Source organism: Chlorocebus sabaeus, chromosome 22 (genome assembly GCF_047675955.1).
Source record: "Chlorocebus sabaeus isolate Y175 chromosome 22, mChlSab1.0.hap1, whole genome shotgun sequence".
Lineage (NCBI taxonomy): Eukaryota > Metazoa > Chordata > Mammalia > Primates > Cercopithecidae > Chlorocebus > Chlorocebus sabaeus.
The window spans coordinates 25,409,397-25,433,873 of record NC_132925.1 but is presented as its reverse complement, the minus strand read 5'-3'; the positions used below and the strand labels follow the sequence as shown (position 1 = coordinate 25,433,873).

The 24,477-nt window shown below is 35.9% G+C and overlaps 1 protein-coding gene across 4 annotated transcripts in view; it reads right to left on the bottom strand.

Annotated features, from left to right (window-relative positions):
- The window catches only part of ALCAM (activated leukocyte cell adhesion molecule), a 209,749-nt gene that overhangs the window by 23,239 nt on the left and 162,033 nt on the right, over positions 1–24,477 (bottom strand). The window contains exons 4-14 of one of the 4 annotated variants that reach the window (XM_073009696.1): positions 22,719–22,783; positions 21,104–21,191; positions 19,949–20,131; positions 14,296–14,423; positions 12,600–12,732; positions 9,031–9,143; positions 6,564–6,699; positions 6,318–6,455; positions 3,631–3,759; positions 1,688–1,726; positions 1,282–1,399 (exon numbers count right to left, since the gene is read on the bottom strand). In XM_073009696.1, the coding sequence (XP_072865797.1) occupies positions 1,282–1,399; positions 1,688–1,726; positions 3,631–3,759; positions 6,318–6,455; positions 6,564–6,699; positions 9,031–9,143; positions 12,600–12,732; positions 14,296–14,423; positions 19,949–20,131; positions 21,104–21,191; positions 22,719–22,783 (1,270 nt within the window). Of the gene's footprint in view, positions 1–1,281; positions 1,400–1,687; positions 1,727–3,630; positions 3,764–6,317; positions 6,456–6,563; positions 6,700–9,030; positions 9,144–12,599; positions 12,733–14,295; positions 14,424–19,948; positions 20,132–21,103; positions 21,192–22,718; positions 22,784–24,477 lie in introns of all 4 variants that reach the window. The other 3 variants (XM_038003247.2, XM_073009697.1, XM_038003248.2) reach the window with 3 other exon arrangements.

Here is a 24,477-nt window from a genome sequence, read left to right as displayed (position 1 = left end):
TGCCTTAAATCAAATAACAATTCTGTGCCTTCCAAGCTATGTAACCTTAGGAAAGTCATTTAGCCATTCTCTGCCTCAGATTTTTCAAATGTAAAATACGAATAATAATGGTATGTACTTTATAGATGTGCTGTGAGAACACGAGCTCAATACATGCTCATGATGCTATGTGACTTCACCATTTCAGAGCTTCTGCCTCCTTTGGATGGCAGCTCCATTTGAATATTGCTTCATTGGAGTTGGCATCTTTACAGGGTGAGATCATGGGTCCTGATTTAAATCTGATTTTTCTTTTGATTTTCTTTTAAATCAACTTTCTTATGTTTTTTAAAGGGGACATATCAGACATAAGGAAAATATAAAATGAAGTACAAAGTTCCATTAGCTATAGACATCCCATTGCAAAAATTAATTTACTCATTTATAAGATAAGGTGGTTTAAAACCTGTGTTTGAAACTAGCAGCATGCCACAGAATCACTAGTGAAACTTTGTAAAAGTGCAAATGCTGGAACCCCACCCCTATCAATTGCATCTGAATCTAAGGTTGGGAGTGAGATGATGAGAAGTGTAAGGCATGTGTGTATGTTAAGAATCTTTATGAGTTTATCAAATTTTCCTTATAAACCACATTAGATAATTGGTAAGGTTCATACTATCTGTAATATCACATAACTAATAATGTGTAATCTAACATCTCTAAAGAATTTTTAAAGTAGTCTTGGTACTTTAATCCATTTTTAAAAATTCAAGTTGACATAATGACATGTTTTTCTCTGAAATAGACTCTCATATGGATCAAAGTCAACTAACCAGAATATGTGAGTAATAACAATAAGATATTGCTACCTCAGTAGCAGTTTCATTGCTGGCCAGATGTGTCACTGCAAAGACCTACCTGGCAGTCCCTACAAGATAGATGTAGTAGGTACTTTTAATTAATCTTCTCCAGTCTCAACCAAAAGGTCTATGGTGGTTGACCTTTAGGAAGTATATGCTTTAAAAAATTCACTCAAGCACTGAAAAAATCAAATAATTGAATTCAGACTATTGATTGAGACAAATAAAGGGACACGTGCGAAACAGTATCCCAGGCCATGTCCCTGACAAGGGCAATGTAGTCAAAATTAGTTGAAACAAAATATATAATCAACCTGATTTGGGGGATACGTCTTCCTTATTGTATAAGTTATATGCACAACTGGAGTGAGCAAAATTAGTACATTGTATTTTCTCCCAGTGAAATTCAATGAACGATGAAGATCTTTTTTCCACAACTCACTTTGACTTCTTCATGTACAGCCAGTAGACGACACCAGCAACAAGGGCAGCAAGGAGGAGACCAACAACGATTCCCACAATGAGTTTTGCCTGGTCATTCACCTTCTCTCTGTTTTCATCTGCAACAAAGAAGAAAAGTCCATGCAATTACAGACAATGCCAAGGATTTTCAGAAAGTCAGTCTAGCTATTACTTTGTATTAAAAATGACTAAAGCTCACTACGGTAATTAACATGCAAACTTGTGATTTTTAAAGGGTAAAATTTTAGCATTCTTACTATCTTGTCTCATTTGGTATTTCAATTCAAGTTGAAATTGTGGACAGCTAAGAAAATTACTTATACCATGACACTTCATAAATCTTGAGCTGATAGTTAAGGAAGAAGAGTCGGCAGCATAGTACCTACCACTTATCTCGTCTGCCTCATCGTGTTCTGGAATACTTACTGAAATGAAAAATGTTATATGAAATTAAAAACAAAATTTGTTGATATATGAAAGTCACCTTTACCATTATAGTATGATGTAATAATACTCAAAGATAAAATGTCTATTCTACAACTAAGAGTAAAAAAAAAAAAAATCACACTTAATAAAGTATGACCTTGCCTACAAAGAAATTAATCTTGTTTTAAGGAAAGGAGAGGAGCTACAATTGCAAAGATATTAATCTACTATAGAAAATTTCATAACTGTTGGCCTATAGAATTAATCTGAAATCCATATTGATTTTTCCACTATCTACCACCTTTTAATAGTCATTCTTTTTTTAGGGAAACAAACAGGCACCTAGGAAGTCTACAGTGTGGTGTTTATCAACTTTTCTCAACTTTCCTGCCCTGATATAGGAGAATTCATTGTCTTTCTCTAGTGTCAAGGACTTATGACTAGAGATGTTCTCAAAGTAGTAGGAGTAGAGGTTCAAACTGACTGGGAATATCTCCGAGATTAAGAAGCAACATATATGAAGTTTGCAAAGCCCTCTAAATGACTCTGATAGTGCAATGCTCTTGGTCCATTTTAAGAATTACCACTGTGCTGAATTATTATCTAACATTAAACTTTATAAATAATCTTCAAAGTGCATGGGCATGTATCAGAACTGCCAGTGACATTTGATAAAATGCAGATTCCCAGACCTCTCCTCATACACACTAAATTGGCATCTCAGGAGGTGCTCACTGAATTTGAAAACGACTGTATTAAATGTTGATAAAGTCACTGCAAGGCCTAGAAAACTGAAGCATACCATTCAATGGGTTAACATAAAAAGAGAAACTTGTGTTCAGGAAGAAAGGGTAGGTTCTCTTTCTAGGTGGGACAAATCAATACTCACTGAATTGCATTCTGAGAAGTCAATGCTCCTATTTTAGAGTGAAATTTGTTTGGTTCTTTTCTCCTGTCAATCCATTAGGCCTTTATATTCCAGTCATAATTTGTGAGGGACCATTATTTTTTGACGATTATTTTCTCCTAGCTCTTGCTAATTCCCAGCTAGTGTAGTCCTAGCCTGCTAATGTCATATTCAGGTTTCCAACTGAATGAAGAATGAAAGTATGGCAGGTCAGTTAGCATCCTGTCCAGAACTGAGCCTCATTCTAGGCCAGTCCTGATTTAAGGTTGACAAAGCAATAGGAACAACTAGAAAATTGAAGATTATGGACAATTTCACATTAAATGACAATTGTTTTCTGAAGAAGCTGTTGTTGGTATGTCTGTATTACCCTGATTTCAACATCGACAGATTTTTCCACATTCTCGGAGATAGTTTCGCTTATCTGATTTTTGGCTATAGTTCAAATATGATATGACAAAAGGAACAATTTTGTAAACTAGATTCATGAATTCTAAAATCACTCTTGCTAGTTTGCTAGATGACTTTAACCATGTGGCATGCTAGTACCCTTATGTTGATAAGGGTAGGATAAATACCACAAAGGATTAAAAGGCAAAATAATAGATCAAAGGGAATTAAAAATTTAACAGATTTAAAACTGTCACAAAAATGTTTTAAGATGATCTTTGAATTACCTCCACTCTGAACATAAAGCATGAATTAAATAAGAGAAACGTATTTTTTGTTCTCTGTTGCTTTTGCGAACGATTCCTGTACAGGATAAGGCCTCTGACCCATAAAACATGAAATGATTTAACTGTCAAGACAAGGATAGTACAAGAATGGACACCAGGAAAAAAGAAAAAATAACCTTATGATGATGATACAAAATGCAAAATAAATAAATAAAACTTACCATAATGTAGTACAGGAAGATGGAATTGAAGATTTTAAACTAATGAAGAATAACTTCAAATTTTCTTACTTTTGTAATGCCAGAAATAAAATACTCACTAGCAGAGACATTCAAGGAGTTTACTGTTCTCTCCAGTTGGTTTTCTGCTGTGCAAGTTAATGTAACATTCTCTTCAGGGGAAATGATAATTTTACTATAATACCTGCCATTGATATAAGGAGATTCCTCTGTCTGGAAAAAGAAGAAAAAAGATGGGTTTAGAAATGAAAATGGATTAAAAAGCATAGGAAAGAGTAATAATGAATGTAATAGGATAGGTGTGGGGCTCTGTAGAGCGTTCTAGTGTTCAAAAGCTATGTAAGATCATAGATCAACACTCGTGTATGCGAATGTCTACAAAGGTTAGTAAATCCATAATGAAATTTCTGGGTTTTTGTGAATTCTAATAATAAAGTTAATTAAACTCTTATTTTTAAATAGAATCTCAGGTTTAGTCAATATTTTGGCCTGATGATACTTGTTTCAAAATAATTGGTGACTATCTAATGACCAATTTTCTGTCAGTAAATATATAAATTTAATTATTTTTAAATTTAGTCACTGTTCTTTATTGTGAGAATTAATTCCTTTATCTTAAACCATTATATCAAAGTACATATGTATGTATAATTTGCTCATGGGTACATGAAACCATTTTTTTCTGAAGTTTTCTGTTGTAAATACAGAGGATGGATGATTTTTCAGTGATTGCTGTCCATCTAATGTTTGTGAAGTGTTAATGAGGGTAATCACTGCATTTAATTTCTTCAAATATAAAATACAATTTACTTTAATCTCATCCCTAGGATTTGACTCCTAAACCCAACATGGTTGAGGCAAATGATGTACTTGCACTCATTTCTTGGTCAACTTATGAACTCATTCCCTACATTTTTCTCTTTCTATACTGTTTGCTTTCTCCTCAACTACATGGTAAGTGCCTTGAGGACAAGAGCTAGTCTCATGTTTTGGGTATCTTCTAGTTGCGAGGGGAGGAGGAGGGGCAGAGACATTTTGTAGTTGTAAAATAACAGATTCACCATAAATCTGAGAGGGAACAAATAAAAGATTATGGATACATCAGCACAAACCTAGAACAAGAAAAATAGCATATCACCCAGTGGGCCAGAATCAATCTTTCTCCTTGACAATGAAAGATGGCATTATTATTTTTACCCTCATAGTAAATTTACCTGCTATTTTTTCACTTCCTACTAGGAGTTTTCATCTGACTTTCTCGTTGAATCTTTGTTTTTGTTACTTTAAACTCTACAAATTACATTTTCTCATTTCTAGGATGGTCTTTTAAATCTTCATATCTTTTCATTAATCAAAATTTTACTGTGTGCTTATGTTTCTGTGTTCTATGTCTGTATCACCAGTACCTAAAGGTTCTTTTTTTTGCTGAATTTATCACTTAAATTGAACTAGAGAGCAAAAACAATTGAGTAGAAAAGAAGCAATCATTTTTGATGCTAAAAACAGATCTGCACATTGTCTGCAATTTAGATGGCTCAAGTCTTCATTCCAAATCAAGAAAACTGCATTTTCCTAAGTTTAAGGAGCCTAGAGCTTCTTTGCCTCCTCTTACATGCTTTCTCACTGTGTGTCCCCATCACACTTAACCAAATCAGGAGTCATTTACTTCAAGTGTGCCTACTCTTTTGGGGACTTTCCATACCTAGAGTTAAGCAGCTATATATGCATCACCTATAGTTGAAAGAGCCAAAATCCACTTTGCACTGCAAAACTGCATGGCATAAGCTGGGACAGTGGCCCAACTTCCCTGGACAGAGGAAGAGTGGAGATTTTAGCTTAAAATTAATTTGCAGCTCTTTGCTTTATATATGGCGTCTCGAATTTCAACTAGGTCAAAATCTGAGAAGAAGCACAGAAGATTCAAATAATCCAGTGGTACCTCTGGGTGCTCCTGAGAGGCCTTTACTGATTATACTGAGAAGAGGGAGACATGAAGACTGTTGTAGAGAACAATGGAATTAACAAGTATGTCAGCAACCCAAGCAGATTGGCAATTTACTGGGATTACAGTTCTGAAACCCTCCAGTGTAGGCCAGATTCTCATCTTTCTTTTAGGGGGAGGGTCAAAGACTTAATAGTAAGAGAAAATAACAGGTAATGTTAATAAATCCTTAACCCTTTACTATCACTAAAATAAAAAGGTATACGTAATAAGGTCTGGTTTATGAGCCTTTTGTTCAGAAGGGTACATCCTAGACACTATGTATGTAGCTTGCCTTATTCTGGCCTTTGCACTGCATAGGCATGTCAGACCACACATTCATAAGCAGTAACTGTTCTTCTCCACCATCCCTACACGAGGACATAGTTTTAAGAAGAAATACCCCTTAACGTGCATAAATTGAGCACAGTATTGGAGCCCAGTTATACTGAGATGCATGAGCTTATTTTGCAGAAAAGTGTATATCTTAATGTTTTAATCACTCAAATTTCAGGAATGAATGATCATGAAGTAATACCCAATTTATATTCTTTTAAAAACAGATACTGACCATGACACAATGGTTCCTCCCTTCTCCATGGCCCTGGGATAAAATTTCTCTTTGAGCCATGTTCTTCCTTTGGGAAAATTAAGAAGTTAGCAAAAGCTTCCTCTGAGCATGTACTGCAAATTTTATGGGGTAACAAACCAACCTACAGCGTAAGTTCGTGAAGAAAAAAAAAAACACATTGGACAGAGTGCAGCATGTAACAAGAAGACAAATACTTGCTTGGTTTATGACGCTTCCACTGCCAGTAATTGTCCATTGAATGGCTGGCTTTGGAAAACCTTCCACATGGCAGATTATTGTTTTAGACAGTCCACTGGGATCAGTTTTCTTTGTCATTTTTATTTGAGGTTTGCCTAAAATATCATTACAATTAAAATAAGATGTTGAACTGAGATCATAAAAGAAACCAGGTATAAAATTCTCAAAGAATAATTTGAGTTAGTGCCCAAGTATTTTATTACCTTCTACAATGAGAGTCAATGACTCTCTTTTCTTTAGTCCTTCAACCTCCTGCAGAGCAGTTTCGCAGACATAGTTTCCAGCATCCTGATAATGAAGACTAGAAAATGATGGGCTAGATCGAAGCCTGATGTTATCCTGATTAAATAAAAAGTAAATTACCTCATGTGGCAGAATTAAAACTCTCAATGTATTTATTAGATAATAATTAAGCCTAAAACGATTCTTCTGGGAATAATAAAAATGCAAACATATTCTTCTTAACTTCACATGCTTTCAAAATAGATTTCCTTTTCCTTTTGTAGTTTTAGAGTCAGAAATGCCAGATTTTTATTTCAGGCTCTTTCATTTACTGAATTTATAATTTGGAAAGTGTTCATAAACGTTTAAGAATCAAGTTTCATTGTTTGTGAAGTGGGGTAATAATATACCACAATTAAATTGTTTTGAGGACTTAATTATACAAATAATATATTGTGCTTACATTAAGGGGAGTTTTCAGTTTATAGTACCTACTCCTTATAGTACGTGTAGGTGATATAGGATTGACAGACATGGAGACTTGCGGTACCTAACCGATGATGAGCATACATGCAAGAAAGTCATTTTATACACTTATCAAACACATAAACTGTTGATACAGTTATCAACACATGGGACCTATTATAGAGTATTATGGCTTGAATGTGTTCCCCAAATTTGGTGTGGAAAACTTAATCCACCAAAATCACATGTTGATAATGTTTGGAGGTGGGGGCCATCAAAAGGTAATTATGATTAGATAAGGTTATCATAGTGGGGCCCTTATGATAAGACTGGTGGCTTTATTAGAAGAGGAATAGAGAGCTGAGCTGGCATGCTCTTGCCGGCTCACCATGTGATGCCCTCTACAATGCTTTTATTCCAATTTCTATGAACAAAGAAAATGTAACATTTAATTTTAAAAACTTGCCTGATATACAGAAAATAATCCCATTATGTCAGGAATTGAAATGCTCCTAAGCAGGCAACTAGGCATGATCCTAAGATTATGTGGTCTTTGTCCATTAGGATATTTTTTCCCACTCCCCATTAACTAACCAATAATCAGGGAATACTGATCATCACTATTTTGAATATATGAGCTGTTCATGACAGTTAATTCATAACAGTGATCGCAGTTGATGTAAAAACAGTGTAAGCCACAGTAAACTTAGTTTCTGTAGTCCTACAGTAAAATATGCAATGAGTGTTCAAACGATTATGAATTAGTCTAGTTGCCTAGAACTTCTCTAGCCTTGTGATCACTGATTACCATATACATATCATGCTAGATTGCAGCATAGGAAGTGGCACTTTATTTTAGTGAACAAGTTGTGATGAGGCTGTGGTTGAAAGAGAGTAAAATAAGAAACTGAGCTCACAGAGTAACACAACAAGTAACAGAGGATCGAGTGCTAAACGGGATCAAAAGGCAGGCAGTAAAGCAATACAAAATAATTTCATTAATATATTTCCATTAAAAAGAAACTCTAGAAAAAATATTTCTCCACAGTTTCTTATAAAGGTAATTCTTGTTAACTCCTATTTCAAATGGTATGTGTGTTTTCCGAACCCATCAAGGGTTAAGGGTTCTTGTCACATGTCATGCTCTGGTAACAAATGCATTGGGAGTTTGGATATACTAGCCAAGGGTTTAAGTGGAGGGATCACACACAACCTTTTCTTTTGGTGATAACCTTGTCTCAGATCGCCAATTATCAGTCACACTTCCTTATTCTAAAAGGATAGCCAATGGCCTACATTTCAGACAATTACAGGAGTATAAGCACTTGTTCAGGAAATACTGAATTAACGCCTAGTATGTTCTAGGTATTCTACCGTAGCTCAGGGATAAAAGGGATTCCTTTCTAGGAGTTCTTGATCCAGTGGAATCTGTTTTCAGAAACTTAAGAGTGGTCTCAGCTGCAGAGAGACAAAAAAGGTGTCTTACAAAGCATAGTATTTATACTCAGTAAGGCCTGGCCTTGAGTCTCTGTCAGTTATGAGCTTTCTGATTTCTTTTCCTTCAATTTTTTTATACGAATAATGTGGGAAAATAATAATCCTTGTATTTCACAGGGTTGTTGTAAATATCACATAAGGATAATGTGGGCAAAAACACACTGTGAATTGTTAAGCCATGTGGTATATAACTATGTTTGTATGTGCACACATGTGTGTGGTGTGTGTGTATAATTAGTATATACACATAATTGACATAACACCCCAAACTAAGTTTCAGAACACCAATTATGGATGTCACCCTGTTGATAAGCACCTCTAAAATTTTATTGTTATTTTATTTATCTTATCAGAAACACAGAGGGAGAGCGAGCCGGTATATAAACACAACCATGAATGTATCTACTTGAATACAATATAAAGTGCATAAGAAACCTAGAAATAAATCAATCCAAACAGCAGGGTAGTGCCAAAAATATTACTTACTTTCATCCATACCACAGTTGCATTCCTGCTAGCGGATATTGTGCATGACACGGGTAGGGCATCACCAATCTGTCTGGTCACTTCTCCACTTGGGTTTAAGGACAAATCCAAATCTGTGAAGCAGAAAATCTGTTCAAAATGCTAACTCTGAAATGTAAAATAGTCAAAATATTTTGGAGAAGAAAAGATGAAAGAAAATACATTTCTTCAAACTGCATTTGAACATTCAGAACTGATTTATAGGACTGAAATAATTGGACTATAGCATGATTAGCCTGGTTTTTCAAGCCAGCTTTGAGACTAGTTTAGACAAGAGAATGGTCAATCTAATTGATTATCCATTTATTTACAGTTAACATGATTGATATTTTGAGGGGACATAAATATTCCCCTTGGGTCTATCACCTTAAGAAAAAAAATCTTAAGTCACTTCTGGAAGAAAATAAAGAAAGATGATGACTAGGTAAATATTACATAAAGAGATAGTAAGGCATAAATGTTGGAAAATCAAGCATCTTTAGACAGCAGGCGATAAATCGAAATACCATGAGATAGTAGTTGTGTTTCTTCAGAGAAAATTGACTATAGTAGCAGATATTTTTAAAAAGTGCGATTCCATTTCTCATCCAGTTGATGGAAAACAATTTTTATAAAAATTTTACTCTCATAGTCTGATCTGTATAAGAAAATTTCAACTCAATTGAACAAGTATTTATTGTACAGCTACTATGTCCCAAGCACTGATGAGAGATGCAGCGATAAATAATGAGCTTACAAGTCAATGAGGTAGAGGTACTATGCTAACTATAACACACAGTCCATGAAATCAGCACCTAGTAGCAAGCCTGACACTGATTTGGAGTTCAAGAAATATTTGTTGAAAGATGAAAGGCAGGCTAGAAACAGAGGTACAGACGAAGACTTAATGGAAGTATAGAGAACAGAGCCAAACTGGGTTTCAAAGCAGTAATAAAGGCTTTGTAAAGGGAACACTATATGTTCGTGGCCTCAAATGATTGAGAAGGACTTTGATAGAGGAAGATGTAAGGAAAACTTTGGTCACATAAGAAAAGGCAAAAAGATGCGAGAGCTTGGCAGATTTTGTAATGGTGAGTAATTGGGTATAAGTGATGACAACTCATGAAAGTTAAACTCATACAGTTCATTGAGACTAGACTGAAGAGGACCATGCTTGCCACACTGGGAGTTGTGTCTTTGTTCTACAATATGAAGACTTGCCATTACACTCCGCGTTTCTCCTTGATTTTACATGTCATAATTGCAATTTGTTGACTGCAACATCATTTTTAAAGTTCGTCTCTCCTATCATACTGAAAGCACCATGAGGGTAGTGATTGTGACTTAGTTTGTCACTGATATAGCCACAGTGCCTGACACATGGTAGACTCTCAAACACTACTATTGAATGAATGAAGGGAAGGAGCATGTTTTCTCAGTTTCTCATTAATATTAAACCATGTACCATCATGTAGAAAAGTGGAGTTTCCTCAGAATATTTGGGTGAATTGTATTTAGATAAAAATTTTATTCTGGATGAGTTAGAAGTTTTTGTTAGCTGGATAGCTAATTTTCCAGAGAGGAGATAAACAATTTTACAGGACAATGATGGACTTTGTAAGCTCTGATGAAGACTCTATGTGTGCACATATTGGCAGGGAAATAGTAACTTTCATCAGCAACTAGGAATTTGTAGGCTGTGAGACTTGATGAGCAGTCTATTCTGCAAACATGTGCAAGAATGGGCTGATGCTTCTCTACCCACACTTCCTTTAGACATGTTTGAAAAGGAAACAAATCTTGTTTCTGGAAAATAAGCAAGCAATCAAAGATAAGTGGGTAAAAATAGGATTTTTATGTTTCCATATAATTTAGAATCAGATGTTGATTTACTTGAAATACTTTTTTTCAGCTTTTGAGGAGCAATAGAGTCAGCAATAGAGTTAAAATCCAATGTTAGAGTCCACCTGTCAAAACCAAGATGCATTTAAATCTAATTAAATGCACTAAAATTCAATTAAACTTTTACACACTTTTGTTTAATTTCCCCCCATCACAGCTAAACACGTAGGCACTATATGGCTGCAACCAAGTCTTTTGCTTTGTCAGTCTGCTATCTATCCTTCCCTGCCTTATCTACAAGCAAACAAACAAGTGCCCTCTTCTTTTAGAGACCGTGTACCTTGCATCTCTTAAAAATAAGCATGTCACACCATCTCTGAGGCACTAGATTATTGATTATTGACCCAAAGACATCATGAACAATGATAATAGAGAGCTATTCCACATGTGGTTCTGTCTGCTGGCTATATTCTCTCTCTTCATTATTTTATTTTATTTTTATGGAACAGGACTGGATAATATTGTTATACTGGAGGCTACTGCTTTCTCTGTAACTAGCCCCTGGTGGTAGACACATTCAAACCTAAGCAACATAAGCAAGGAGCAAATGGAGAAATGGCCCAGCTGTGAGCATAACAGTCCACTGTTTTTACAGGGCTCCCAAGGGAGCACTCCCAACATCAGACAATCAGAAGCAACCATCTGGTTGCTTTATTCCCCAATGCACCCCCCTCTATCTCTCTCAAAATTTTAGCTCATATCCCACATGTTTTTAAAGTATTATGAGTCAAATGAAAGAGTTAGAACTATGTACTCAAGACAATTTCTAAAGTCTTTTTATACTCAGTAGGATTGTAGTGGACAATGTCTAGAGGAAACCTTATTGAAGGTACTGTTGAGTGCAAAGGACTTATTAGGAAGTTTGTACTATACCTCCAAGCAAGACTGACATTTGCTCAAAGCGCTCTGAATTCTAGTGTCACCAGGGTGTGGTATAAATTAGTTTACTGTTTCCATGATTCATCAGGTACATCAATAATATGGACTGTCATGAATTAGAACATAAAGAACTCAAGTTAAGTGTCTGGTATTTATGTATGTCTTTTTCTGTTACACCGAAGCAAATATAACTTTTGGAGTATTTGGAGATCAAAAGCAAATTGAGAGTTATGTCCACAGTGATTTTCAAGAAGTTCTGTTTCCAGAAATTTCCTGTCCCTCTATATAGAGTACATTTAGCCAATAAATAACTTCTAACGATCTCTACTTCCTGTTCCCAAAACTGAGTCTATAGTAACTTTGTATTGCCTGAGTTTGGGTGTTAAATTTATTCTGTAACACAAATGATAATGCTGGGTCAACTGCAAAGCTGGTGTACTTCAAGAACATGGAAATGTTTTCTTAAAATATGCGGAGTTGTTCCTTTAAGGTCCATATGAATATTGTTTATTGACACCACAAATTGAAGACACTTAGAAGATGGAGATGTACCACTGCCAAATGTTGCGGTTATCAGAGCCATGCAAGGTTTCAATATTGCAGTGCAAATCTGGATCAAAGTTGAGCTTATCCTGATGCTCTCTCTACCGCATCTATTGCAACCAAGTTATTTAAGAAAGATATATCTGCAGTTTATTTGAAAAGATAGCTACATTAAGCTATTAGAAGCCTTTGAAGTGAAGCTGCTGATGAAGAAGTAAGTGACTTACAGTGAACTGTGATGGCTGTTGAAGCAATCATGCTTTTTTTGTCTATCAGGGAGCACTTGTAGTCTCCTGTTGCATTGCGCCTCACATCTGTCAGTGTGTAAGTATTTGAGCTTCTTATTCCTTCGGGCTGTCCCTTTTGATAGAGGCAAAATGTCAGATGATTATACTTGATCGCTACAATGAGAACAGTTGTATTTCTTGATGAAGATAGCATTTTATCAGGTAAGATTAAAAAAAACGGAATGTGTTTCATTGATCACACAAAAATAGTACAGTTTGTGTTACCAACATCTGATTCCTGGGCAAATAATTGATATTTTGGATCTAAGGAATTTGAGAGCTGATTTATTTTCTATTGACGACATTTATTTTATTGACAGCATGGCTTTTGCTCGAGTTTCAAGTACATTTTTAAAAAGTCCAATGCTTTATTTTTATATTTATGCCTTATGTAATTTGATAAAAATATTTGAGGCAGCTTAAAAGGAAATATGCCATATATCCAGATTAAAAGAAAAAACACAAAAGGAAGGAAAGAAAGGAAGGAAAGTAAAAAGGAAGAAAGGATGAAATGAGAAGAATGAGAAAGAAAGGGGAAAGGAGGAGAGAGAAGAGAGGGAAAAAAATGACAAAAGAAAAAGAAAAGAAATTAAGAAATTAAGAGTAGGAAAAATATAGATGATGTAGGAATAATATATGTTAACAAAGATATTCAGTAGATATTATTGAAAAAACTGAGACACAAATTTGGCTCTGTCATCCCTGATAGCCAAAGCGGAAACCGAACTAGCTTCAAATTTTCCTTCGCAAATGAAATAAAAACAGCAATTAATTTATCAGGAGAAACAAAGTTTTCTGTCAGCATAAAGAAATTACTTATACTAGTCTTTTGAATAATGTAGTGAATGATATTCTTAAGTACTAATGAGTACTGTGATAGATGAAATTTGTAAGCACATCCCTGCAGTAAATGTAACATTGAGTTGCATATGGCTTCCCTCAATGCGAAAGTGATGTCAAACACAAAGCTACAGGAGTGCAAACAGGCATCCTCAGACAGAGCTCTCTCCTTGTCTGTTTCCACATCCTTATGACATGCAGAGCACATCCAAGACGAATTTTCCAAAGTATCCTCTATGCATATAATTTCCTTCAACTATGATATGGAAAAAAGTTGAGGAAATGGCATTTCAAGATTATACATAATGACCAAAAAAAAAAAAAAAAAAAAAAAGAGCCATAGCATTATCCTAAATATAACGTGCAACAGAACTATCCCTACTTCAGAGGGTTAGAGGTGTGTTCGGGGCAATGCTATGGGCAGATTTAGAATCCACATCAGTTCATTCACTGTCTTCAGTTTTCATTTTGTAGTTATCTGCTTCTGAAGAGCAGATTCTTACAGTTTATTTGGATAATTAAATTTTAAGTTTTTGCAATTGTGGTTTCCTGTGGTTGACTTTTTTTTTCCTCTTTGTCCTTGAAATCTCTCAGCATTGAGAAAAAAGGCAAGAACACTGGCAGGTGCAGAAAAAGCTTCCACATGAAATTTTATAGGTGGTGTCTCTTGTCCCCAGCAATAACATTTTTTCTCACTTCCATCTATCCATGTAAGAACAATTCTTCATGTCAGCCGGAAGTCAAACAACAAGATAAAATGATAGTCATTCAACTCAAGTAATACTTAAGCACTTACTGGTAAGTAAAACAAAAACTCCTCTGGGGGAGGATTGCCATTTCCTAAGCATTTAAGAGTGACGTTATCCCCTTCTTTGACGGCAGTTTTTGGTGGCAGCACTTGTATTGTCACCTGCTCTGTAGGATCTGTAAGAGTTACAGACACAAGTTAACCATTTTTGTCAAGTACCGCATTGCTCTGTGCATACAATGTAAATGACTAAATTATACATAATTTTCTCAAGAAGCTAGTAATGGTAATTGCTTAAATATACCTTTTTATAGAAGGATTGAAGCTAATAGCTACTTGCTATACAAGTACTAATCTTAGTTAGGGCAAACTACAAAGAAAACCTGTTACATCAAAATCAATTTCTTCTTAGCAAAATGTCTTTAACTGAGGTAGGAATGGTGGTAATTATTTTATGTATAAAAGACCATAGGAACAATCAAACTGCATGGCTTTATTATAGGGAAATTTAATTATATATTATACACATCATACAGTTTGGAAGGACAAAATTCAGCTAGCAAGCAGCTAAAGCTATTAGATACCACTGTACTCATATTGCATAATAATACTTCACATGAAATAAAAAGGAGACATGAGTTAACACCAACAAGGATTTCCTGCATGCAGAAGAGAAGATCTGCTTAAAAAAAGATGAATCCTATGAACTGAGGGAGACCCTTGACACAATTGACAGGACTGTAAATGTATTATAATTTTGTCCTGTTCACTGGAGCCAAGATGCAACTTTCATTCCATTTTGGTCATATTTATGGAGAAAATAGGGCTAAAGGGTATGCTTCAGCACAGGCTACTGCTCAATAGTAGAATGCTAATGAAATTGAATGCTGGATACAGTGAACCATATCTAGCAAACAGGAAATAAAATGAAGTGGTGCTGGCAGTTAGAAATGATCCACTGACGTATCCATTTGTTATATTGCTGGATAATACAGTGAATAATAAATTTTGAAATCATATAATGCCAAGGTATGTTTTACAGAATGTTTTCCACAAGACTTAATAATTATTGAGGCATGTGTCTATATTTCCAAGCTGGTGACACTAAAAATTATCTATAAAAACCTACTTTTTTCTTATTAGCTAACAAATGAAATGAGTAAGTTATACTTTTGGAGGCTTTGTTCTATGTCTTGCGGTCATTTATTTACCTTTCTATAAATAAAGTGCCGATAAAAAAAACTTAAAGGGTTGTTACAGAAGGTTGTTATAGAAGGTTGTTACAGATTGCTTCTTTGCCTTTTCTCTATGCTTGGGCATCTCTGAATATTTGTCCAGTGTATTCTGAGGTTAAATGGTGATTGATTTAATATACTTCATATTTGTTTTTCTGGATTTGCCTGAAGTAGTTTCCTAACCAGCAGTTCCCGGTGAGGTTGAAAAGTGAATACAATTTGGTTTTGGTGCCCTGCTGACCTTCTGTTTCTGGGCCTCTCTTGCTTTCTTACTTGGCCTTTCTCTGACTGGTGTTCAGGTTTGGCCTGTGGCATGTCACTGCGGCACATCTCTGATCAAGGCTGACACAACAGAACAGCCCGGGATGGCCATCTCCGACTTCTTTCTCTATTTTAAAACTCCACTTCTCTGTGTTCCCTTTTCAACAGGCTCTGTTTTGTATTAGAGAGTCATCAAAGGGTTAATGTAACACATTTGCATTTTGACAGTAACTCTGCATGTCCACTAACATGCTTACCTCAAAATTAATGATCTCTTGCTCTGCCTTTGCCCCGACTTTGAATTTTACTCTGCCCATTAGTAAATCATCATTTTGCCCATTACTCTGGCTTTCTCCTTTGCCTTCTCTTATCCATTCAGTCACCATGTCTTGATGATTAATACTTTACAATATATTTTGGGTCTGATTCTCCCTTTCTATTCTCACTTACACTTCCCTAGTCCATGTCCTAATTAACCTACACCTGAAGCAATGCCATCAAATTTCACTTGGTTCCTCACCTTGAGTCTCCTTCCTTTTGATCCTTTCATATATATTTCCTCTGAATCAGTTTTCTGAAGTAGCGCTTTGAATATTACAATGATACTCAAAATCTGTTACACATTCCCAATATATAAAGATTAAAAATAAAAATTCCTTAGCCTGGTATCCACAATTTGGCTTGAACCCAGCTCAAGTGAGAGTCTTATCTCTTACTCTGCTACATAAACCCCTACAAAATAACTAACACTGTCTACTGAAATTTTCTTTTCAGGTATTTATTTATCCTACAGTCCTTCATTTATTCATTTGTTTGGCATTTATTTTGTGCAAGCCTTAAGTGCTGGAATTATAAAGTTTAAAACCCTGCCTCAATGAACGTTTCCTCTATTTGTAAGTATACCAAACTTAATAATTAGGAGTATGACCACATAAAACCTGCATGTGACACAAGCATAGGGATCCTGGTAGCCATCGATACAGGAGATTAGGAAGCTTCCTGGAGGAACTGACCCCGGAGCTGGGTTTTGACACATAAATGGGTGTTTGCTAAATGATAAAGGTGGGAAGACGACAGCATATGCATAGCCATGTAAGTATTACTCTACAGAAGGAATCAGGAAAGAAGAACAGACCACAGTGGATACAGGCAGTGATGAGGGCTGAGCACTACATAGGACCATGGCTAAAACGAACTCAAGTCATACTGCAGTGTGGGGAGGGGGAAGGATATTAATCTGAGAGCTCTGGGGAGTCACTGAGAAATTTTTGTCACATTTGTGTTTTAGAAAAATATTTCTGGCCTCAGGTTGGAAGGCAGTTTATTTGGGGGTGAACAGAGAATGGTGGGCAGACAAGATAAATACTATTTTGCAATTCATTGGAAAAATACTACTTTGAAATCCATTGTAGAAATACAGGCAATGAGGAATGGTGGCATAAACATAAGCAGTGTCAGAAGGCAGAAATCAGATAAAAACAAAGATTAAAGAGCTAGATTCTCTAAAACCTCATTCCTGATTGAATAGGGTAAGAAAGGAGTGGACTGGTACATTTTTCTCAAGCTTTCTCAATATGAATTTGCCAATTTTTTTTTTTCTTGAAATGGACTCGTCTCTCCTTTCCATTTAGCACTCTCCTTCTGTTCTCTGAAGTCTTCCTAAAGCAGTGGTTCTCCACTTGTAGTCCTCAGATCAGCAGCATTAGCACCATCGGGGAATTTGTTACAAATGCACAGTGTCAAGCACTTTCCCACACCCACTAAATCAGAAACTCAAGGCCAGAGTGCAGTAATCTGTACTCTAAAAAGTTCTTCATGTTCTTCTGATGCACACTACAGTTTGAGAACCACTGTCCTCGGGCACCTGAGCCTTCAAGACTCTTCATACTGAGTTCCTGAGGCTTTTACCCTTACAACCTTGCATTGGCAATTTCCTTCTGATGTAGGTGTTTTGCTTCTCTATTGGAGTAGTACACTCTTTGAATGTGAGGACTGTCTTAAACTGCTTCTTCCTGCTTCGCGTTTTCACCATGAAGCTCAGCACTGCATACACTGTGGCTTCTTAAAAGCCATGCCAAGTGCACCTTACACAGCCTGCATGATAAAATCATTTTCTTCGCATCCATTCAAGGATTTCTCTGTCTACCCAACTCTGTATGCCTCACACTCACAGATATTTCTGTTTCTTCTGAAGCCAGTTTCCCAATTCTTATTACTTATCTTGATGTTCTCTCCTGTCTTGTACACCTACACTTACACCAATATGGTTCATTTCCAATTGGATATTTCTAACAGAAAGAATTCTGGGCCGGGCATGGTGGCTCACACCTGTAATCCCAGTACTTTGGAAGGCTGAGGTGGGCAGATCACCTGAGGTCAGGAGTTCGAGACCAGCCTGGCCATCATGGTGGAACCCCACCTCTACTAAAAATACAAAAATGAGCAGGGTGTGGTGGCACGTGCTTGTAATCCCAGTTACTCAGGAGGCTGAGGCAGGAGAATCACTTGAACTCAAGAAGTGGAGGTTGGAGTGAGCCAAGATTGTGCCACTGCACTCCAGCCTGGGCGACAGAGTGAGACTACATCTCACCCAAAAAAAAAAAAAAAAAAAAAAAAAAGAAAGAAAGAAAGAATTCTGCCTTCACCTAAAAAAAAAAAAAAAAAAAAAAGTTTGATTTTAGATAAGCTATACATAATGATATACTAATTTCTTGGATTTAAATCAAGTTGAAACTTACTTCCCAAGTTTAAGGCAAAACTACTTTTTAATATTAGGGCAACTTTGGAAGAATTTCACCTTTTTTCCCGTGTAAGATATTGTGCCCTAGGGAACCTAAAAAAGAAATGTAGGTGAGGTGATACTCTCGAAACGCTCAGCAGGCATTCTTGGCTTTTCTTTAAAATAGAAGTAGAAGAGCTAGGTTACTCTAGAACACATGCCAGTATCACAAAAATTTTAGATAAATTAATAATAATAAGGAGAAAATCCTTTATTGTATTTTCCCCCCAAATATGTTTTTTTTTTTTTTAGACAGAGTCTTGCTCTGTTGCCCAGGTTGGAGTGCAGTGGCACTATCTCGGCTCACTGCAAGCTCTGCCTCCTGGGTTCACGCCATTCTCCTGCCTCAGCCTCCCAAGTAGCTGGGACTACAGGCGCCTGCCACCTCGCCCGGCTAATTTTTGGTATTTTTAGTAGAGACGGGGTTTCACCGTGTTAGCCAGGATAGTCTTGATCTCCTGACCTCGTGATCCGCCCACCTTGGCCTCCCAAAGTGCTGGGATTATAGGGGTAAGCCACCGCGCCCGGCCCTGCCACCAAATATCTTCAGCTCTATGTTTATACTGTGATAATGACCATATAGCAATAATAATGAAGTACTTAATAATGACAATTTAATGTGTGATGTAGTATGCTATTTTTGATTTGTGATTTCACTTACTCTCTATAACAACTCTATCAGTTAGGTATTACATTTTTCCCATTTCAAAGTAAGAAAACTGAGATGTAGAGTAGTTAAGCTACTTTTCAAGAAATGGTAATTGATAATGCTGGGACTAGAATGCCAGCATTTTTGCTCCTAATCATTAGACTATCTTGGCACCTGTCTTACAAGGAAAGCACAGCAATGGAGAAAAAGATTCTATTCTAATATCTACAGCTAATTTAGGGCAAGGCTCTGTGCCTCACTTTACTAACTAACATAATGAAGTTAAAACAGATGACCATGAAGATTCCTTTGTAGACAAATACTCTGTTTCAAATACATGATTTAGTTAAGTAAAATGTCTTGTAATACAACATCCTATCAAACTTATGCAATTGATCTCATTATTAAAATAATTTTTTTCATTAAAATGGTAATCTCTTATTTAGAAAGCCAGTCAGTCGTAAGTCTATATTTGTCTGTCATTCATCCAGAAAATGATCAGTTAGAAATCTTATCTAAAGGAATTTAGTGTGTAGTGGAATTCAGAAGAGACAGCTATAGATAAAAAGTAGAGAGTGAAAGGTATTATAGGATAGATAAATGTTTATTCATGCTATGGTCTCCTAAAGAGGAAGAGATTATTTGGGTGCCATCAATTTGGGGTGCGGATTGGAAGCAGAATTCAAAGAGTAATTGGATTGGGACCTCAAAGATTGATAGTATTTGAATATTATTTCTAATACATTAAATAACATAATTATATATTGAATAACTTACAGTAAATATCAAATACTGCCTGTTCAGAATGAACTGTTTTCTGGCCAGATGGTCCATAATATGTGACAGAGCAGGTGAATGGCATTTGTATGTCAGCCTTGGTTGTCTTGTACTCCAGGGTGGAAGTCATGGTATAGAGCTGAGTCACTGGGTCCATTTCTTTTTTAAAAATTATGACCACCGCTGAAGAAAATAAAGAACACTGATGATAGGGTCTTTCATCTGACAATCACAATCCTTAACGAAACAGCACCACACCTTTGAAAAGTGTTTTTTTTTTTCCTTCTAACTGTATTTAGCAGGAGAGAAAATTGACATATAGTGAGGTTAGATGTCATTTCAAAACCGTGAATCAGAGACACGGAAATAGAATCCTGGAATCCTATTTCCCACTCACTTTAATTAACTTCTAGTCATGCCATATACAGAAATTATTTTCTCTGCTCTTGATTCTTCTGTACAAGGGCTGAAAATGGTGTTTAAAAAATCACGTATTAATTTAGTACATACTTAAAGTAACAGAGCATAAGAGTCACAGCTCAAAAGAGGGCAACATATTTAGATCCTGAATAGTTTAAAGTGGGGGTCTCCAGCCCCCAGGACTGGTACTGGTCCATACAGCAGGAGGTGAGCGGTGGGCAACCACAAGAAGCTTCTTTTGTATTTAGAGCCACTCCCCATGGCTCACATTACTGCCTGAGCTCCTCCTGTTAGATCAGCTGTGGAATTAGGTTCTTATAGGAATGCAAATCCTGTTGTGAACTGCACATATGAGGGATCTAGGATGCATACTTGTTATGAGAATCTGACGCCTGATGATCTGTCACTGTCTCCCACCACCCCTAGATGGGACTGTCTGCTTCCAGAAAAACAAGCTCAGGGCTCTCACTGATTCTACATCAGGGTGAGTCGTATAATTATTTCGTTTTATATCACAATGTAATAATAATAGAAACAAAGTACACAATAAATGTAATGCCTGTAAATCATCCTGAAACCCTCCCCCCACCCCGATCCAAAGAAAAATTATCTTCCATGAAACCAGTTCCTGGTGCCAAAAGGGTTGGAGACCACTGGCTTAAAGAATACCTAGAAAAAAGAAACTCAGAACAGGTCCTCTGAATGTACTCCCTGTCCCCCTGCCCTCATACCCACCTCCTTCAAGGGGATGTAGCACTTTTCCATTCCTGTACCATGTGATGTTGCCATCTGGATAACTGTCTTCTGAAACACAGTCACCCAACTGCAAAATAAAAAGGCAATATTACTACCTCAGTTCAATCAGGGGCTGTCAATTTGGAAACTCCAGAAACTCAGGCAATGCAGAGTTATTCCAAAGGTTTCTTGACCGGTTTATTTTTCAACACCGACAAAAGACTGAATATATGCTCTCTGGTATAAAAACAACGTCTTTTTAAGACATTTTTAACAATTGTATTTGAAAATATAGTTTTGACCATTTTGAAATGTGCAATAGATGGTGTCACTATTATAAAATCACATTCATTTGAAAGCATTGCCAAATTCATTTTGACACTGTTCATTTTTGACATTAACCAAATAACATTACTCTGTTAACATTGACTATTACCATGAATCATAGATCTTCATATGGAAGAATAATTTGGTGTTAAAATGGGGCTGCCTCTCCAGTTTCATACTACATATATTTCAAGATGATATATATTATCATGCTCTATAATTCCCCTCACTTTCTTTAAATGTATATTAACTTTAATATTTGGTATTCATCAAATAATTTTATGCAGTAAAATTTAATCTGACGCAAAGAATGTAGGACTTGGGTTTCCACCTCCCAGCAAAGGAAAACTTTGGTATTTTCATTAGATTATTATTCAATATGGAACTACAAATTTGTCCCCCACTTTAATTCCGCTTCCCTTCACACATCTGCTAATGCGTTGATCAAATCTGATCTCACCTCTTTATTTCAATCTTTCAATAGTTTAATTTGCCAACAGAATAAAGTCCAAACTCCCTATTTAGTATGTAAGATTTGTCATGATCCAGCTTTTCTTTGCCTTTCCAGATCGATCTCTTTCAATCCTTTCTTGCTTTCTGTCTTGGCACCCAGTTTCATCAATGCCAAAACTTGCTGTTTCCCAAACACACCGTTCTCTTTCACATCCTATTATTTCATATTGTTGGAAAGCCCTTTCTACCTTTGGCTTGGCGAAAATCTATTCAACTTTCATCATTCTCTCTCTATATTTTTTCTACACAGGGTCTTGCTCTGTCACCCACAATGGAATGCAATGGTGCCACACGGCTCACTGCAGCTTTGACCTCCTAGGCTCAAGCAATCCTCCCACATCAGCCTACCGAGGAGGTAGGACCACTATGCCCAGCTAACTTTTCAATATTTTTTATAAACAAGGTCTTGCCATGCTGCCCAGGCTGGTCTCGAATTCCTGGGCTCAAGTGTTCCTCCCACCTTAACCTCCCAAACTGCTAGGCTCACAGGCATGAATCACGCCAATTGGCTTCATCCTTCTATTAATCCATCAATTCAAATAAGAAAGACTCCTCTTTTCAGAAACGACCCCACCTTCCTTGCTGTCCCCTTGGTCACCTGAGACTGTGAGCGTGTTGTACCCTCTGTGCCTTGTGCATAATTTCTGATTGGTAGCTGCAACACTGTCATCTCCACAAGAGCAAAGCCTATCTCATTTGTCCTGGAATGTAAGGTCAGAAGAAGGCACTTACAACACTGGGCTAAATAAAGGTATTAATGAAAAACAATTCTTACCTTTTTTAGCTGCTCTGTTTCGAGAAACAGTGCTTTGCTTACAATTTCAGGTTTAGATGGTTGCTCTAAAGTTAAGCAGAGAAAGATTTTAAGTACATACGTAAGAAAAATGGGACTTCTGTGATTTGATTTACAGCAGAAACAATTCATTTACTCAATACAGAAGAATAGGCAACAGAATAAAAATAGATTTCGTTATACAATCTGGACTTAGGGAATCTATAGGTCTATCCCTTTCAAATATTTACTATCTTAAATATTATTTTCAGTGCTTGTAATTCCTTTGAATAAAATATCAATAATGCTTTCTGAATGCTTTATAAATAGTGAATATGGATTTCATAGTGAAACAGGGAATAGGATATATTGCCTCTAATTGAGTACCATGAGCACTTCTTACTTATCAGTAACTTCCCCCTCATTAAGTGAAGACATTAATGTACATGAAACAGAATCACAAAGGGACTTGTTTAAAATTCAGATTTCTGAGCCCTATTTGGCCTACTGAATCAGAATTCCTGAAAAACAAAATCCCATAACTCTACATTTTAAACAAGTTTCTAGGGGATTCTCAGTCACCATAAAGTTTGAGAAACACTGTTCTAAAATCATGGGAAATAGAAAGCAAGTTAAGGAATTTATAAACCCAAATTTCTGAAATATCTCTAACTTTACCTCTTAAGCCAAGTCACAATATGAAATTGTAAATGTGAGAAAATCTTTCAAATGTGGAACCTGAGATGATGGACAAAAATATTTTAAATATAGGAAGTTCTAAGAAACATAAATTTTAATAAAAACTTCAGGAGCAATTGATTAAAAGTTGCAGTAACAATTTATTACTTAAACTGATTTTAAGTTATTTTATTCTTAGCTGCTATTTTCTATCAATGATGGATTTTGCGCTTTTTAAATAGCTCCAACAATTCGTTTACACAAAAAGTATATTGCCTCATTGTCACTGATTTTTGTGAGTCTCATGGACCAAAATTATTTTATTTTCTTATAAACAAATGTATTTAAACAATCAGCTACTTTTTCTTTTATAGTCTTACTGTTTACCAACTAATACTTTTAATTTTGATTACCAAAGTAAACTTGGCTTTTGTATAATTATTATTCAATTTGTAGTTCAGTTATTAGACATGTTACCTCCCCAGATCATTATAGAAAACAAGGAAAATGACAAAATGTCTCTGGGGTAGCAAAATGAATATCTTTAGACTGTATGAGAAACAAATATAACCTTCTTTAGGTTAATATCTAGTTAATTTCCCCTCATATATATGTTTTATATTAGATATTAGAATAACGAACAAAAATAATAAATCCTCCCACGTGTTAAACTCATGTACTTTATAAGAGGGCCTACTTAACTATTAATTCTAGAAATATAATTCCACAGGTACAATTTTCACAGTGATGATTTCTAGTTTCCAAGTACACTGATTGGGAACAAAACATAAACAAGATAGAACAATAGAAAAAATAAATCTAGAAAAATAGAAAGACACAACAGAGGCGATTAACGTTAACACAAACTAGAAGTGACACCTGACGACCTGATTAGTAGGATGGTGACCATAAAATGATAAAAAACTGATCAAGAAAAAAAGCTTCTCAAAATAGACACCAGTTTCTGGGAAACATATTGTGTGGGGGTTAAAGTCTTTCACGTCAGAGTAAACCTTGTCATTATCGCTATTCTAATAGAATGTTATTAATGTTCATAATTGCAACTCTGAGTTATTGATGAAAC